The 19,252-nt window shown below is 32.7% G+C and overlaps 2 protein-coding genes across 2 annotated transcripts in view; one reads left to right on the top strand and one right to left on the bottom strand.

Annotated features, from left to right (window-relative positions):
- Nucleotides 1-19,252, top strand: part of LOC108906568 (inhibin beta chain) — a 110,855-nt gene that overhangs the window by 70,192 nt on the left and 21,411 nt on the right. The window lies entirely within an intron of this gene.
- On the bottom strand, nt 3,415-18,300 carry LOC108906570 (myrosinase 1-like). Its single transcript, XM_018709870.1, has 9 exons — nt 18,193-18,300; nt 18,035-18,138; nt 17,728-17,982; nt 14,934-15,242; nt 10,018-10,112; nt 7,816-8,118; nt 6,433-6,567; nt 4,006-4,112; nt 3,415-3,619 (listed from the first exon to the last, which is right to left on the bottom strand). The coding sequence occupies exons 1-9, from the start codon at nt 18,240-18,242 to the stop codon at nt 3,469-3,471; spliced, it is 1,509 nt and encodes a 502-aa protein (XP_018565386.1). The 5' UTR covers nt 18,243-18,300; the 3' UTR covers nt 3,415-3,468.

The raw sequence follows: 19,252 nt of genomic DNA, 5'->3' as shown, positions 1-19,252 counted from the left end.
ATTTTTTTTAACAACTTCAAAAAAAATCTACAAAAATTGTTCAAAATTGTCCTATAAAAATGTTTCAAAATTGTCTAAAATTTATGTTTTTACAACGCAGTGGCCGAAAATGACAATAAATCAGGTTTGTATTATAAAGTTTTTAAATTTCAGTTTTTTTTTAAATAATTGTAAATAATTGCTTTATTTGGCAACTTTTATATAAACGATTTTTGGTAGTAGTAGTAGTAAAAAAGGGCGGCCTCAGCCTGGCAATTAGATCATATAAACGATTTTTGGTAAATCAACTTTTTTACGAGTTCTACGAGCTGTTAAAATAAATGACTCAACTTTGAGGACACCCGATATGCTATTTCATTAATTTTTTAAAATCTTTTTCTAGGTGGTAAAACCACGAATAAATAAAGAAAATAAAAGCAATTTTTTTCCTAAGATTTAAGACATTACAACTTATAGGAATAGGACTTGTCATTCCCTCTCAACACCAGTAGTTCTCAACATTGTCACATTTTTTGTAAAGTAAAATCACCATTTATTCTCTTGATTTTTCGTTTCGTATGCTTCAACCTAACAAAATAGAGATACTTAAAACTGATGCTTGTAAATATCTTGTATAAATATTCTGTTACCATATACGCAAAAAGGAAACTATGTTTTAAAAAGTGAAATAATTAATGAGAAACTTTTTAGATTAGGAAAACTCTATCCGAGATAACTTTTTATAGGCGCGTAACAAATATATTTTTATTAGTTCGATGTGCTTGATCCCTACAATGAAATAACTCTACAAAATATTCTAGTTATTACTCTTATAGAAATTTTCGATACATTTAAATACTTGGGCCGAGATATAAATCCAAGAATCGTAAAAAGTTGTGACGGAAAGTCATACATAAGTAAATCAATCAAAATCTTGTAACAAAAGTTTTCATTATTGGATCAAGATAACGTTTGATGGGAAATAAATACTCCGTATAATGAATTGTTGCTACTTGTCTTTGCAACAGTGTATAGAAGTTACGAGTTGACCATTCTCAGGACTATCCAAAATTCGCTATAAAATTTTATCACATTTACTTACAATGCAAAGAAACTGCGCATTTTTAATTCTTATTGTTACTCTGTGCATTCTATGCTGACATATTTGACAATTTGAATTTTGTATACATTCACACCTTACAATTAGTCTACAATCTGACATTGTCTGCTTTTCTACTAACCAATTTCAGCTGGAATTGCAAAATAATCCATACTATTACGCGGATAATCCACATTTTAAGATGAGCTATCGACGTTGGCCATTCGAACTGGCCAATCAAAGAGGATTAAAATAATTAATCGAATACGTCGGCGAAGGGTCACTTGAAAAATGATGTCAAATCTTAGTTACTATTCCAAGAAGATTACATTGAGTCAAATTAATTCGTTTAAAACTTCACATCCTTGTAATATCACGTAATTCTAAAGTAAGTTGTTGCAAATATCCCCTTTGTCCTTTTCACGAAGTAAAGTGCAGTTTTTAATTCTTAGGGATTAACTTTAATTTTGATTGCAAAATCACAGCATGCTTATGCTGACATTTTTTTTTATAGAACTTCTAGAGTATACAAACTTATAAAGTAGTTATAAGTGGCTTCTAATTGCATTTTTAAAATAAAGCGTTCATTTTTTTCCAGTAGTAAAGTGCCATTTTAATCCCTAGGGATTGAGTTTAATTTTAAATGCAAGACCACAGCACTTTTACATATATTCTTCATAGTTTCTTATAGTAAATACAATGAAATACTAATTCGATTTTCACGGAGTAAAGTACCATTTTTAGTTCCTTGGAATTAAATTTAATTCTAAGTGCAATACCAAAGGAATTTATACATATTCATAGATTTGTTTAAGTATATGAAATGATAAAGGAAGTTATAAATATTCAGTTTTAAGTAAAAAATGCAGTTTTAGTTTTTATTTCCACGGAATAAAGTGCCATTTTTAATTCCTAGGGATTGAGTTTAATTTTAAATGCAATACCACAGCATTTTTGCATATATTCTTCATAGTTTCTTATAACAAATATATGAAATACTAAAGTAAGCTATAAATATGCAGACTGAAACAAAAAGTGATGTTTTAGTTTAGATTTTCACAGAGTAAAATACCATCTTTAGTGCCTTGGGATTAAATTTAATTGCAACACCAATGGAATTTATACTTATTCATAGATTTGTTTAAATATATGAAATGATAAAGGAAGTTATAAATATGCAATTTTAAGTAAAAAATGCAGTTTTAGTTTTTATTTCCACGGAATAAAGTGCCATTTTTAATTATAGGGATTGAGTTTAATTTTAAATGCAATACCACAGTATTTTTGCATATATTCTTCATAGTTTCTTAAAACAAATATACGAAATACTAAAATAAGCTATAAATATTCAGTCTTAGTCGTGCTGTATTAGTTTAGATTTACACGGAGTAAAGTACCGTCTTTAGTTCCTAGGGATTAAATTTAATTCTAAGTGAAATACCAAAGGAATTTATACTTATTCATAGATTTGTTTAAATATATGAAATGATAAAGGAAGTTTAAATATGCAGTAAGTAAAAAGTGCAGTTTTAGTTTTTATTTTCACGGAGTAAAGTGCCATTTTTTATCCCTAAGGATTGAGTTTAATTTTAAATGCAAGACCACAGCATTTTTACATATATTCTTCATAGTCTCTTATAGTAAATATAATGAAATACTAAAGTTATAAATATGCAATCTTTAATAAAAAGCGCTGTTTTTGTTTAGATTTTCACGGAGTAAAGTACCATTTTTAGATCCTTGGGATTAAATTTAATTTTAAGTGCAATACCAAAGGAATTTATATATATTCATAGATTTGCTTGAATATGAAATGATAACGTAAGTTATAAATATGCAGTCTTAAGTAAAAAGTGCAGTTTTAGTTTTTATTTCCACGAAATAAAGTGCCATTTTTAATCCCTAGGGATTGAGTTTAATTTTAAATGCAATACCGCAGCATTTATACATATATTTATCATAGTCTGTTGAATAAATATATGAAATGGTTAAGTAAGTTATAAATATGCAATCTTAAATAAAAAGTGTTGTTTTAGTTTAGATTTTCACCATTTTTAGTTCCTTGGGATTAAGTTTAATTTTAAGTGCAGTACCAAAAGAATTTATACATAATAAATTCTTCATACATTTGCTTGAGTATATGAAATGATAAAGTAAGTTAAAAAAATGCAATCTTAAATAAAAAGTGCAGTTTTAGTTTTTATTTTCACGGAATAAAATGCCATTTTTAATCCCTAGGGTTGAATTTCATTTTAAATGCAAGTCTGTAATGTTTAACGTATATTATTATAGAGCTGCTATTTCAACTTTAAATATTTTTATGAGAAAGACTGAGGTAATAAAAATAGTTTATTCAAAATATATTACACAATCTAGACAGGTAAAAATTACTATAAATCTCCCTTTAATCTGCTTGATATTTCGTCCAATTCGACAATTCTCCTCTCCTTAACCACCTTCTTGTACCACTGCACCGACTTTTTTGGCGTCCTCTTCCTGTCCGGGTCAGAAAAGTCCACGTGGTACAGCCCGAATTTTTCGCTGAAATTAAGTAAAATATAGTTGAAATTCGAGTAGTTTCGCTCGAGAAAAATGTATTATTACGTCCTTGAGACATTGTCCGTGGAAGACGACGGCGGCGTCGCTCTTCCTTGCACAGGGCTCTATATCCGGGTAACAACATTAAAATTACATACTTTACGATCATCTAACCTTCGAATGCATCTCGCTACGCCGAACAAATCATAAAACGGCAAAACTCCGGGAAGTAACATATGAGTAATATAATTTGGTGCTACAAACTTGTTATATTTATTTACATCATGTTTTATGTCACAGTAAAATGTTAGTGTTGTTGCCGAACAAGTATAACGCAATATGAATGGAATATAGTTTTCGAATGGACTATAAAACCGAGTTAGAATTACCTGTAGCCTTCCATCCACTCGAAATTGTCCAGCAGACTCCACGCAGCGAAGCCCTTGACGTTGACTTTGTCCTCGTGGATGGAGTCCAGGATAGCGCTCAAGTATTTCTAAAAAAGGTAGATGAAGAAATGTAGAGAAGCATGTGAGTCAAATCAAGTCAAGTGGACCCCCATTTTCCACTTGATCATGGAATTTGTATTCATACATTTTAATCAAATCGACGCTTTAGTACGAAAACATGCTATCTTAGATTTCGGTTGGAAAACATGCTCAGATCTTTAGGTAAAAACAAGCTATCTCAGTGTGACTAGAAATTTAAATTGACACATTGAATGATTGAAACCGTGCATTTATAATAAACATATACAGGGTGTTTTTGAATGGAATGTTCACCCCTGAAGAGATATGGGCCATCAAAGTTTCCAAAAAAATTATGAAAATTTTTTACAGGTTGTTTACTAATGCAGATGCGAGTTTTCGACTATTTTTCGAAAATTTTAACCCCTCGAAAGGGGTTGAAATAGCCACCCCTCAAACCATTTTTTGCCATAACTTTTATATTTCGTAAAAACTCGATATCCAAAAATACGCATTAGATAAACTGATTCTTTTAGAAACTTTTACCTCTAGCAATTTTTCTTTAAAACTTTTCGTTTTAAAAAAATAAAATGTATTACCATTCACCTCACATAACTTACAGAAGAGTTAATTGTGACAACTGGCATGACAGCAGCACACTTTGTTTTTCTTTGATTGATTGCAATCATATACGGTGTGAGGTGAATGGTAATACATTTTATTTTTTTATTAATAAACGAAAAGTTTTAAAGGAAAATTGCTAGAGAGGTAAAAGTTTCTAAAAGAATCAGTTTATCTAATGCGTATTTTTGGATATCGAGTTTTTACGAAATATAAAAGTTATGGCAAAAAATGGCTTGAGGGGTGGCTATTTCAACCCCTTTCGAGGGGTTAAAATTTTCGAAAAATAGTCGAAAATCGCATCTGCATTAGTAAACAACCTGTAAAAAATTTGTTATTTGTATCTCGTTCGGTTTTCAAATTACAACCAATTTTCATATTTTTTTTTAATGGCCCATATCTCTTAAGGGTGAACATTTTACTAAGGCGATTTTTTGCAGATCGTCTTCTTTTGAAATGTAGATTCATTGCTATCATTTATGCTACTCCATTCAAAAACACCCTGTATAATATATTTTTAAAAAAGTAAGGAATGTTTATGTTCAGGTACACTGTTTATTTTATTTTTTTTATTCAACATTTTTCAATTAATTTTGTTACTGTTATAAACGACAAAATTGTTAATTAAAAAAATAGTATAATATGTAGTATGCTGCAACACGTACGTTACTCGACGTTTTTTTAAATAGGTAACAAATTATAAAAAAAATAGTGTATACCTTAATATATAAAAATGTTTGTTATTACAAAAATTACTCGATTTTTTTCATAAATTAATAGTGCACTCTTACCTGATTTATAGTCACTACTCTTACTTTTGTTAATATCTTAATCTTAACTACCCGAAAAAAAATTTTTTTTCGCATTTTTTTCGAGAAATAATTATTGACAATGGTACCAATAAACAATTTTTTAAAAAACAATATTTTTATGTAAAAAAATGGCATGCTTTTATTCGTATTCAGCGATAACAAAAACCTTTTATGCATATTTCTTCAATTTTCATTTTTCCACACCCTCACCCCTCACTTCCACCCCTAAAATAGGGATGAAAATATTTTCATTAATTTTTCCTTAACTTGTTTCAATTGGGCATTGATTCCACCAAAATGTGTCTTAATTTCACTCTATTTATCGAAGATATAAAATTATTGAACGAAGAAAATCAATTCTCACTTTTTTAACCTATTCACCCTTCATTTTCACTCCCAAAATAGGGGATGATGACATTCGCAATAATTTTCCCTAAATCTGCATCAAATAAGCGTAATATAAAAAAAATGTAAAACGATTCGTTAATTCTTCTTCGAGATATTTGATTTTGACATAAAAATATGCCGTATTACCACCATAAAACGACATCAGGGGTGGCGTTATAGTACGGTAACGGAGACATAGTGGAAAATTTAACGAAGATGTCAACTTTTGATGACAGTTTTGCGAAAAGAATATTTTTTGTTAAATTCAGAACCTACATATAGAGTGACTCATGATTAGATATAAAAAAATGAACCGAAACTTCTTCTTGCCAAAACAGAATAATTGTTTTGTTCCAAAACGTCTCCTTACAAGGATACAGGGTGTTGAAATTAATAAGGAAAAATAGTATTTTCATAAGAGCGGCTTAAAGATTTATTTTGAAATTTGGTGTAGCATTATGATTCACGTATCATTAAATTTATTGCAACACAGCGTCTATTCTAAAATATAAAACATAGACAAACGAACCTGATAATATTTTATTCTCTTTACGTCGTTAAGTTCTCCATTGTCGGAAAATCCATTTTCCGTTATAATGATTTCTGGATCGTCATAATTCTCTTTAACCCATTTCAACAATTTCCTCGTACCTTCTGGATAAATCTAAAAAAATAAAATAAAAATTCGTTAGCGAAAACCTAAATAACTCCCATAATTATTCTAGAAATAAATGTAACATTTTAACCGGTATAATTATTGTTAGTATTAGTTAGTAAGAGAATTTCAAGATAGTGAACCATTCGCATAAGTTAAATATTGTTTTAATTAATGGGGAACTCATTAGCATTACTTTAATGGGTACGAAGTGCCGGACGAAGTGTGACTTTTCTAAAACGTCGATTAGACAAGAGTTGTTGCTTTGATGAGCGAAATGCGTTGTTAAAATTATTTGTTGATATCGGAATGACTTATTATAAGGTATATGAACTCATAAACAAGTATGCAAGTTATTATACAAAATAAATTAAATATTACATAATATATACAGTTCACTTACACACAAATACAATCTTACACAGCTTATAACAGAAAATCATAGCATTTTTGGTACAAAAATGAAGAAAACGTTTTTTTATATTCTTCACTAGTTAAAATAAAGCATTTTTATTACTAACATTTTTACACAGAACAAAATAAATCAGTATGTGACTTAATAATTTAATTTGCGACTGTAAGATTTTTGTGTGTTGTCAATATCTTTTCTTAACAAGCCACAATCTTTTTTTACGACTGTCATAAACAACTTAAGTCGTAAGACCATCGTTACCAAGTAAATTCTCTGGCAAATCATTTATAAAAAGTATAAACAAGAGAGGCCCTACGTTAGATCCTTGTGGAATACCCGAAACAGCCATGAATCTACTAGAAATCTTATTCATATCTTTAACCGTACAATTACGTTTGTGGAACAAAAAACTACAATGCATTTTTGGAGAATCCAGAATGAGGTTCATCGTGATTGCAATTTTTTTAATAAATAACGTGCCATGGAAGTTTAAGAGATAAGACAGAGACAGGGCGATTATTTTCAATAAAACTTTTAACTTCATTTTTAAAAATTGGAATCGCAAGCACCTGTGAATTTGCCATTTCTTCGAATCTTCTCTTATTTTGAAAAATGGCCTTTAACACACGATAAGGTTGTTAAAAATAAAAACACCAGTTATGGTACAGTATTTTTGCATAATAAAATATTTAAAGAGATATTTAAAGGAAGAAGGGTAGTAAATAAACCAAAATATTCCTCAAACTGTCAAATCGAGTAACCAAAAAAAGGAAAGGCTTCCAAAAAGCGATAAATATACAGGATGTTCCAGTTAAACGTAACAGAATTTTTTTTGTCCCACTTACCCCCAGCCAACTGGACTTGCCCCTCTCCCAGCTCTTGTCCTGGTACGTCTTGACCCTCAGGTCCTTGTGGAAGGAGGTCTTCTCGGAAGTGTCTTCCGCAACGTTTTCCACGAGGAACGAGGTGTAACAGTTGAAACCAAGAAAATCGTATGTGCCTTGCACGTACTCCACCTCCTCGCGAGAGAATTCCGGTAGCCTCGATCGCAGGTACCCTTCCTTTCTGCTCACGTCGTGCACCCTCTCTCGTACGAGTTTCGGAAAATCCCCGTCTGGGTGGAAAATCGGGTTGGCGTAGATCCCCACCTAATGAAAGGGGCGAATTTGAAAAAACGAAAATGTTGAATTATGCTTGAAATTGAAAGTAAGCCATCGCGTTTTGGTTTGTGGCACCTCTAAAAGTCTAGCAAACTATCTATAGTCTGTTTGGAAATGAAAGAGAGTAATAAAACCCCGAGATAAGAACCGGCCATGGGCGTGGTAATATTTCGTTTCAGGCAATTATCGGGTAACACTAATGCTAACAAAGATGACAGGGATTGGAAAATCGACTATCTACAGACTTTTAAAGGAAACAAAAAATGAACAAGATACTGTAAATCCCCCAAAATCATGTACAGGGAGGTCAAAAGTCGTTATAGATGATTTCTTCAAAAATGTCATTCGCAGAAAAGTACACTCGTTTTATTTTAAAAAAGAAATACCAACGCTAAACAAAATATTAAGTGAACTTTCAGAGGACAACGATTTGCCAAAAATCAGTAGAAGCAAATTATGGGCCGTCTTACGCGAGTTGAATTTTTGCTGGGAAAAGCAGAACAGGAAGTCAGTTCTTATCGATAAAGATGAAATTATTTGTTGGCGAAGATCCTACTTAAGATCAATTAGAAAATTCCGTGACGAAGGGAGGAATATTTATTATCTAGACGAAACTTGGGTCAACGAGGGATATACTGTAACAAAAGTATGGCAAGATAAAAATGTAAAAAGTTTTCGACAAGCATTTTTGGATGGACTTTCAACAGGGTTCAAGGCACCTTCAGGTAAAGGGCGAAGATTATTAGTGACACATATAGGTAGTGCCAGTGGTTTTGTAGATGGCGGTTTACTTTTAATTGAATCTAAAAATACAGGTGACTATCACGAAGACATGAACGCAGATGTTTTCGAAGATTATTTTACACAGATATTGGATCTTATTCCTCCGGGGTCTGTAATTGTCATGGATAATGCCAGTTACCATTCACGGCAGAGCGAGCGGACGCCTACGACTGCTTGGAGGAAAGCCGATATAATTCAATGGTTATCCGGAAAAAAAAACATTTCTTTTGAAACAAATATGGTGAAAAAGGAACTTTTGTCAATCTTAATAAAGATCAGAAAAAATATGTTATCGATGAAATGTCATCAAATCGCCAAATAACGGTACTACGGTTACCACCTTATCACTGTGAACTTAACCCAGTCGAATTAGTCTGGGCGCAGGTAAAAGGAGATGTAGCGCGAAATAATATGACTTTTAAATTAACTGACGTGAAAATGTTGTTAAAAAATTCCTTGGAACGAGTAACTGCAGATAACTGGCAAAGATGTATACATCGACTACAAAAAGAAGAGGAGAAAATGTGGGAACTCGATAATTTAATTGACGTTATTGTGGAACCTATCGTTATCAATCTAGGAGACGAAGATAATTCATCAGAATATCCAGAGAATGAATTTTAATATACCTACTTTTTTATTTTCATTATTGCACATTTATACAACACTACATTTACTCACCATAATTTGAATTTTCAAAATACATATATTTTTGTGTGGAATAAAAGTCTATTCATTAAATTTAAATAAATATTTTGCTAATATTGAATAATTTTATTTGAATTACTAAAAACCCTCTTAACCCGGTTATGATGCTTAAAGTAGCCTCATGTTTTGAAATGCTGTTTTTATATTGATTACTTATAAGAGAAATGGACCGAGAAATTGAAGCGGCATAGACAAAGACGGATTGTATTTTAGCTACCTACTACAATTTAGTACAGTCCGATCGCATATACCGATAATACATAATATAAAATATTGAATATAAGCACCAGTACTACATTTATTTCCGATTTGCATACATAATAAGCTTTTATTACTCTCTTTCATTTCTAAAGAGACTACCTATAGCTTTCCTTTTATTTTTTTTAATTTATTTACCTTAAATTGCATGGCTCTCTCGGCTGCTTCGATGTCATCGACAGCGAAGCTTCCAGGTTCATACCAGTTACCAGAAAAAACGATTCCTATTTTTCCTAAAAGTACAACGGTTTTAATGAATTTTTTTTAAGATTTAATTCTTGTAAAGCAATTTGACAACTGTTAGATACAACGTATAGAATAGAATACGTCCTTAGAATAAAAGGGATGATTCTTCGGTTAATTCTAAGAAAATAGTTACCATAAACAATAATTTTCGGCCATGCAACATGAACGAAAAGAGATAATTTATTGAAATTTGACACATTATAATAGTTCCTATAAAACTTAATTTCAAAATTTGACAAAATAAATAGGTTAAGTAAGATTAAATCGTTATATTTTGTCATTGACAGTACATAATTAATGGGATGACCTGCTTTTTTGTTACACCCTGTATAGTGTGCCAAATTTCAATAAATTGTCCTCTGTTATGCAGATAAAATTATTTTTTTTTGCTCAAATTGAATACCCTGTTACTAGAGAAATAAGCCGCTAGGAATTGTTTTTCTTAGAATTATCTAAGAAATCGTATCTCTCGTTATAGGAGTATACTTAATAACCACCCTGTATAGTACGACGTATGAATCTCAGAACTAAAATGGCCTCTGTGATTGTTTAAAATTACGCTCTTGAAATTTAAAGATCACTGTTTCGACAATAGTATCGGGTGTCCCAAATTTCGCGCAAAATTTGAATTTGGCGCCATTTGTGCGGCAAAGTGCTGCCAACGAAATGGCTGGAGGCATCATGGGAGCATTTTTCTTCGAAAATACGACTGGACAGGCAATAACAGTTAATGGTGCTCGCTAGCGCGACATGTTAATCCAGTTTTTGTGCCTAAACTGCAAGGTATGGATGTAGACGACATATGGTTTCAACAAGACTGCGCCATATGCCATACAGCACGTGGAACAATTCAATTACAACATGAGTCATTTCCTGGTAGTGTCATTTCCCGTTTTGGTGAGAATTGGCCGCCCAGATCATGTGATTTAACACCGTTGGACTTTTTTCAGTCTAAGGTTTATATCAACTAGCCCACGACCATCCACGCCTTGCAGGAAGAAATTGAACACTGTATCAAGGAAATTCAGCCGCATACATAAACTTATACTGTATAATATATGAATCTATAAAAAATTTACAATTTTTAGTTAAAAACTTGCGTTTTCTATCAGAATTACTTCTTGCGAGAATTTTGAGACACCGTTTAATCAATAAATATAACAACTTCGTTGGCGTGTGACAATATTTATAAATATTGAGCATTCCGCAGTATTGCGTAACAAGTACAAAATGATGTAAGATATCTTATCCGCGTATAGAAATAGATAGACAGTTGTACAGGGTAGCCCATCGAAAACGTACTGCAAGGCATTACAGGGTAGTAATGAACTTTTCGGCAAAATCTAAAAACAGGTAAAGTTTGCTTCTGAGAGGGACAACTTTTGGCGCAAAAAGCATAGCAAAATCTTCAACCCCCTAAGTGGGGGTGCCATCCCCCAAATTTTTTTAAATGGGAATGGGGGTCAAGTGGAGGGTCATTAGAAAGGGCTTTTAATTCTCTATACATCGATTCTTACTTTTTGAAAATCGATCCATTATTTTAGAAAATATGCAGCTTTGAAAATACGAACAATATTTTTGACGAGAAATGCGAAAATCGATTTAATTTTACTTCAAAACTTACGGTATTAGCTTGGTAAATTCCTTCAAAAGAATTCGCTGTTTTTTTTTTTGATTTGCGAATTCTTTAGCCTGATTTTGGTGAGCAAAAAATTGTCCGCTTTTTGTTTCGTATTTAGATAGGCCACAAGAAGTTGCTAGATAACTGTCTTGTGACTTGTAGTTGAAGAGTACCAATACTGCCGAGTCTTTTAAATTGATTAATTATGGTGTACTCAATTCCAGAAAGAGTAGAAATTATTGAGCTTTTTTTCAAAAACAATGAATGCGGAAATCGGGTCGCCGAACTGTTCAACCAACGGCATCCTGAGAAACATGCGTCTGGAAAAATTGTTCGCGAATTGGTGGCCAAATTTCGCGAAACTGGCTCCGTTCATAACAAAAAGAGGCAGGTTGAAAATCCGGTACTAAATGAACCTACGGAAATAGCGGTATTGGGGCAAGTGGCAATGGATAGTACGCTGAGTACAATGCAATTGGCTACTGCGACAGGAGTGAGTCGTACAAGTGTCCAACGAATATTAAAAAAATACAAATTCCATCCTTATAAGATTCGGCTAGTGCAAGAGCTAAATGAAGACGATTTTGATCGTCGTTTGCAATTTTGCGAAATAATGACTGAACGAGCGATAAACGATAATTTCCTCTTTAATGTGTGTTTTTCGGACGAGTGTACGTTCTTCTTGAATGGTTTAGTGAATCGCCATAATTGTCGTTACTGGGCTGATACCAATCCAAGGATTTTCCATGAGACACACTCCCAACACCCCCAGAAGTTGAATGTATGGGCAGGTATTTTTGGAAATTCCATTGTAGGTCCTTTTTTCCTTCCTGGAAATTTGACAGGCGATATGTACTTGGATTTACTACAAAATGTCATCGACCCAGCTCTAACAAATATCATAGAGGACGACCCTGCTTACAATGAACACGAACTGATTTTCCAGCAAGACGGAGCTCCTCCACATTACTCGCTCAATGTGCGCAATTACCTAAATGAGACGTTTCCAGGACGCTGGATAGGACGAAGAGGTGCAATTGAGTGGCCCCCTCGGTCACCCGACTTAAATCCTTTAGATTTCTTTCTCTGGGGGCACATTAAAAGCAAAGTTTACAGCACTCCACCTGATACCTTGGAAGATCTGCGAGGACGAATCATTAATGTATGTCGCGAAGTAACACCGCAAGTGCTCCAGAATGTTCGACAACGGTTTGAAGACAACCTGTATCATTGTATGCAAGTTGGCGGACAACATTTTCAGCATTTACTTGACTAATACCGTAAGTTTTGAAGTAAAATTAAATCGATTTTCGCATTTCTCGTCAAAAATATTGTTCGTATTTTCAAAGCTGCATATTTTCTAAAATAATGAATCGATTTTCAAAAAGTAAGAATCGATGTATAGAGAATTAAAAGCCCTTTCTAATGACCCCCCACTTGACCCCCATTCCCATTTGAAAAAATTTAGGGGATAGCACCCCCACTTAGGGGGTTGAAGATTTTGGTATGCTTTTTGAGCCAAAAGTTGTCCCCCTCAGAAACAAATTTGACCTGTTTTTGGATTTTGCCGAAAAGTTCTTTACTACCCTGTAATGCCTTGTGGTACGTTTTCGATGGGCTACCCTGTATATGTACTACATTAGATTGTATTACATTAATAAAAGACATTTAATTTAATAAAAATAAGTGTATGAACTGCACACATTGATTTTTTACGTTTATATCCAAGAATATTTAAAATAAATTTAAAAACCCACATTTTCACTGATATAAGACTTGCTCCCTTTATCACAATTTCTCTATTCAATGAATGATTGCGATATTTTATGGTTTATTTAAAAAAACAAATAATAATCCGGGCGAATTAGACCAAACACATGCTTGTTTCAAAAATCGGGCCTAATTTTAAGACAATATTTTATACGTCAACCTCTTCTGGGCACGGTAAATAGAATACTGATCATTTTTTTCAAAGTTTTAGATACGGAAAAAGACCTTCTTACTTTTCAAAATATCGAAACCATAATGAAATTACAAAAAAAACGTGAAGAGTCAATAAAAATGTATATTTCGGGGTCTGGCGATGACTTTCATAGACTTTTGCTTACACCATTCGAAAGATCGGAAAAAATAATCCATTTGTTAAGTAAGAATTTTGAGAAGCCGAGCGCAGCAAAGGCACTATGACGTCACAGCGCTCCCCTGTCCTGGCTACCGCTCAGCTGATTAGGCCGCCGTACGAATCACTCTGTCTTTAACGCACATTTACTTGGTCATTTCTTGGTCGAATCCATTAAAAAAAAATTCATTGTATAAAGGAAGTCTTCTACTTTACAACGAACCCAAGTTTATTACAAAATATTAAATAGAAAAGCCAGAAAAAAAGAAAGAAAATTATCTAGGCTCCTATTAGTCGGATCGAGACGCTTTTTTTTAAAGCCATATTTCTTTAAACACTATTTGATGTAATTGGTTTGAAACCTGTATATTAAAAAACCGCCGAGATAAGGACCCTAGTTACCGATTTTCTTTGATTTTTTGTTAATAACTTTCTTATTTTGCAACTTAAAAATCTGAAATTTACGCAAACGCGAGACAATGCAATAACCTTTCGATCCTTGTTTTACCGAATTTCGATATCTTGACTTGGGCAGAAGATATACGCGCTCGCATTTTCGACTTTATAATTTTGCAGTAGGCCGCCATTTTGAAATTAGGGGTCCGGATTATGGGTATTTGATGAGCACCCCAACAGTTATCTTTTCCTGTAGTTCATCCAATTTCAGTCAAGTTCGTTCTTTTGCAATGCTGAAAATTTTGCACATTTTTTTCTTCGCCGCCAATTTTGCAATGTAAAAAAATGTTTGAGACTTTTCGCAATGGTCTGTAGCAAATTTCCTCAGGAACAAAATCGATAAGTATACCTCATGTCGATTAGAGGCTTATTTTCGCAGATATAAGCGAAATACTGAAAAAAAGAGCAATTATTTTTTTTCTGTTGTTATAAACAAAACATTGTAAACGCTGGACTTCTACAAATACACAAATTTAGGCTTTTATTCTGTATATTTTTTACTTAATTTTAATTCCACAAAATTTGAGTTAGGCCCGATTTTTGAAACAAAAACGAATTCGCCTGGACTATAAGCCAATAACATTTCCAAACCCCAACCAGTTTTCTACGTACCTTTCTGCAGAATCCTAAACTCTTTATCATACAAATGATAAGCCTTGGCGTGGGCCAAAGTGAGGACTTGATTACACAAGTAGTTTGCGATACCAGACTGGTTCAAAAACGGTACAAAACCGTCATCTCCGTAACCAATACAAGCCCCATTAAAAGTGATCCAATACTTCACCCTATCCCCGAAATAGCTGTAGAGAACTCTGGCATAGTCCTCGAAGTAATAGGCCATGTAAGGGTTGGTCCATCCCCCCAGTTCGTGGAGGGCTAGGGGTAGGTCGCCGTGGTACATCGTGACCATAGGTCGAATCCCTGAAATGGAAAGAAGGTTAAATTCTCTTTAAGCTACTTAAAATATCTTTAGAGTCAAGTAACCGGGGCATTGGAAGCGATCTGAGTCAAGTGTTTTTTGCTGTGGGTTTATTTTTGGTACTCTTTTAACCAAACAGGAGGAAAAGTAACAAGGAAGAGGAAGAAAATAGTACCAATTTGCATGTTATACTATTTTCTTTTTGAAATATTTAACAATACAATACGAACGCCGACCTTGAATATTAGTCCAAGCATTCTGTCACGGATTAATGTTAAATTTGCAGAAATTATTACCTGGACAAAAAAAATATGACCGTATAGAAAATTAAATTTTAAATTGAGTTTCTTGTTCTTTAAATTCGATCCAATATGGCGAACATGGTTAAAAAAAATCGCAAAATTGAAAAAAACGGTTTTTCTAAAATAACTAAAAATATATAGCACGGATTGAAAAATTTTAAATGAGAAAGTTGTAGGTTTTAAAAAGATCTATCGACTGATTTTTTGAAAGTATCGATTGCTTTGTTACTTTTCGAGATATATCGAAAAAACCGTTAAAAATCTTCTCTTTTCTCTTCTTCTATAACTCGTTTACATTTACGTGCCCATATTTGCTATTTACTGCAAGCATAGCCCGCGGCAAGCCAAAAAAGTACATTTTTGAAAAATTTAAAAATATTAATTATTTTTCGAGATATATCGATTTTTTGAAAAAAAGGCGCTCTCGAAAATTGGCTAGATCTTCTCAGCGGATAGCCCTACAGTAACGATTTTCGGTTTATTTTCTTCGTAAAGAGTTATATTATCATGCTGTTAAAAAATGTTGACGATTTTATTAATTTTAAGGATCAAAAAATGACTGAAAAAGTTGCACTTTTTTTGGGTATGTTTTTTTCAAATAACTATTTCAATTTTTATTATTTTTTTGTACTTAATCTGGGGTAGCTAAACACGAATATTATAGCATTTTCGCCTTAGAAGCAAAATAGACCCGTAAATGTTTAGTTTTCTTTCTTTAAAAGTCATTTTCATAAAATAAAAATTGAAATAGTAATTTGAAAAAAACATACCCAAAAAAGTGCAACTTATTCAAAGTCATTTTTTGATCCTTAAAATTAATAAAATCGTCAACATTTTTTAACAGCATGATAATATAACTCTTTACGAAGAAAATAAACCGAAAATCGTTACTGTAGGGCTATCCGCTGAGAAGATCTAGCCAATTTTCGAGAGCGCCTTTTTTTCAAAAAATCGATATATCTCGAAAAATAATTAATATTTTTAAATTTTTCAAAAATGTACTTTTTTGGCTTGCCGCGGGCTATGCTTGCAGTAAATAGCAAATATGGGCACGTAAATGTAAACGAGTTATAGAAGAAGAGAAAAGAGAAGATTTTTAACGGTTTTTTCGATATATCTCGAAAAGTAACAAAGCAATCGATACTTTCAAAAAATCAGTCGATAGATCTTTTTAAAACCTACAACTTTCTCATTTAAAATTTTTCAATCCGTGCTATATTTTTTTAGTTATTTTAGAAAAACCGTTTTTTTCAACTTTGCGATTTTTTTTAACCATGTTCGCCATATTGGATCGAGTTTAAAGAACAAGAAACTCAATTTAAAATTTAATTTTCTATACGGTCATATTTTTTTTGTCCAGGTAATAATTTCTGTAAACATTTCTCTATAATGCTTGGACTATATTTTTATGAGCCATAATCTGATTTTTCTTTCATATAAATGTATACAATATTGTAAATAAATAATTTTCAATAGTAAAACTACATAATTGTTATTTTTAAAATTATTTTAAAATTGTAAAACTACGTTCTTGTAGAAAAAATAGGTAGCTATTGAGCGAGAATAAATTTAAATACATGAATTTTGAATATTTTTGGTGATTATATTGATAGAATAATAATTGTCGATGATGTATAATATCAATTTGTTCCATTGAGTGAAAAAAATTGTTTCCAAAACGAGAAAAACAAAAATTTTATTTTTACTTCAACTTCAATCGTGAATAACTTTTGAAGGAGTAAATTTATGCAAAAATGTTAAGTGACCTTTTTTGTAGAGCATTAAATTTCCTTTGAATATCTGTATTGTTCTTTTTCAGATATTAATTTGCTCGTTATTTACAAAATTCCAAAGTTATAAAGTCAAATCGAAAAAACATCAATTTTCAAGGCTTCATGGCTCGTCTGCCGAAAATTTTCAATCGGACCATTTTTGTAGGGCATTCAATTTCCTTCAAAAATATAAATAGATAATTTTTTTACCTCGATGGTTTGGCAGTTTTGACGCAAAATGGGATCCGGAAGAAAAAATCGAAACTAGCGATGGTAGAACCTCTTACAACCAATATGAAGGACTCAAACTCTCACTATATATTTTTTTCGTCATTCTGAACGATATTCTCGATATATCTTTCAAAAAAAAAAAATTGTCGATTTTTTTGGCCTAGTCTAATGGATACACTTACCATTTGCCAACAGTTCGTTGATGAGGTCGTTGTAGTATCTCAAACCATCTTTATTGATATTATGAGAGTATCCCTCGGGCAAAACCCTGCCCCAAGAGACCGAGAACCTGTAAAATTGCACCCCCAGGTTCTTGATGAGCTTCACGTCCTCCCTAAACTTATGAAACGAATCGCACGCTATCTTTGCAGTCCCTGGACTATAAAACTTTCCCGGATAAGTCTCCATGTAGTAGTCCCAGATATTTTTGCCATATCCTACGGAAAACTTCAATCAGTCACACTCTTCGAAATTTTATTATTTATTTACCGTTGCCCTTCTGACCGCCTTCAATCTGGTAAGCACTGGTAGCCACCCCGAAGAGAAAGTCGTCAGGGAATCGGTGCTTGCTCAGGAGGTCCTCTGCGGAGGCACTGAAAAACGCGTAACAATACAGAACCCTGTAACGCTGCTCCGAGCGAGGTTACCTTTGACAGAACTCCGTAAGAAAGAAGAGTAGGCCGGTGTACAACAGCATGGTTCGTTACTCACTACCGAAAATTCTACAAAGTTTTCTGTAGATGTTCTGCGTGATATTTAAGCGTTTTATCGCCATAGAAACTTTGTTTATGTCTCGTCCTTTTCTACTGTTTGTCTGGTCGTCGTTTCCAAGGACAGGGCCGTAACGAGGGGGTAGAACCAGAAATAATGCTAGTTTCAACGCACGATTTATTTAGACCAGGAAAGTTAGCGAAAAAAAAAGAGAAACTCGAAAAAATTCCTATCCGCGATATTATTGTAAAATTGTCTAAAGGAACATAATACAAAACATCTCTCATCTCGTGAGTCAAAAAATTTTATTAGCTAACTTTTCTGTTTGAACAAATAAATGAGGAAAACAGTCTTTTCACTTTGCAGGGAAAACCATCAATTTTAGCGAAAAGTGACTCACAGACAGCTTCTAGGCAATAAATTATCTACAAAATGAGACTTGTTAAATTAAAATCGATTAATAAACAAAAAAGTTATTGCAAAAACACAAGAAAAATGCCTATTTTTTAATTTGTTTATAACTATCGCATTTATTGTTAAAATTTTATAAAACCTATGACAAGTTGAGTGTTTTGTCATACCTACTACAAAAGTGTGCCAAAAGTGGGCGCTGTAGGTGCAATAGTTTTCGCACAATTCAATTTGTTTATGACGGAGGCTCCAAAAATTATGAACTTTAAGCCTCTGTACAGGCGTTAATTTTCAACCAAACAAGATTCTGAAAGCGTCATTGTAATCTTAAAGACGTAATTAGCGACTTATTAAAAAATATCACCGTTTTTTTGATATTAACATTCTCAAATTGTGCATTAAAAAAACGTGCGTTTTCGCTTATAAACAATTTGAATAAAATTAATTAAGACTTGAATTTTTCGCAAAATAAAGTTTAAGACGTAAACTACGATTTCCCGTGAATTGCACTGAAAAATGTGGAAAATTAACGACTCACGAGCCCTTTAAAGAGAAGGTACTTGCTAAGTTCAAATTGATGCGCGC

Source organism: Anoplophora glabripennis, unplaced genomic scaffold (assembly GCF_000390285.2).
Source record: "Anoplophora glabripennis isolate ALB-LARVAE unplaced genomic scaffold, Agla_2.0 scaffold108, whole genome shotgun sequence".
In the NCBI taxonomy this organism is placed as follows: domain Eukaryota; kingdom Metazoa; phylum Arthropoda; class Insecta; order Coleoptera; family Cerambycidae; genus Anoplophora; species Anoplophora glabripennis.
This window is presented reverse-complemented; position numbering and strand designations above follow the sequence as displayed.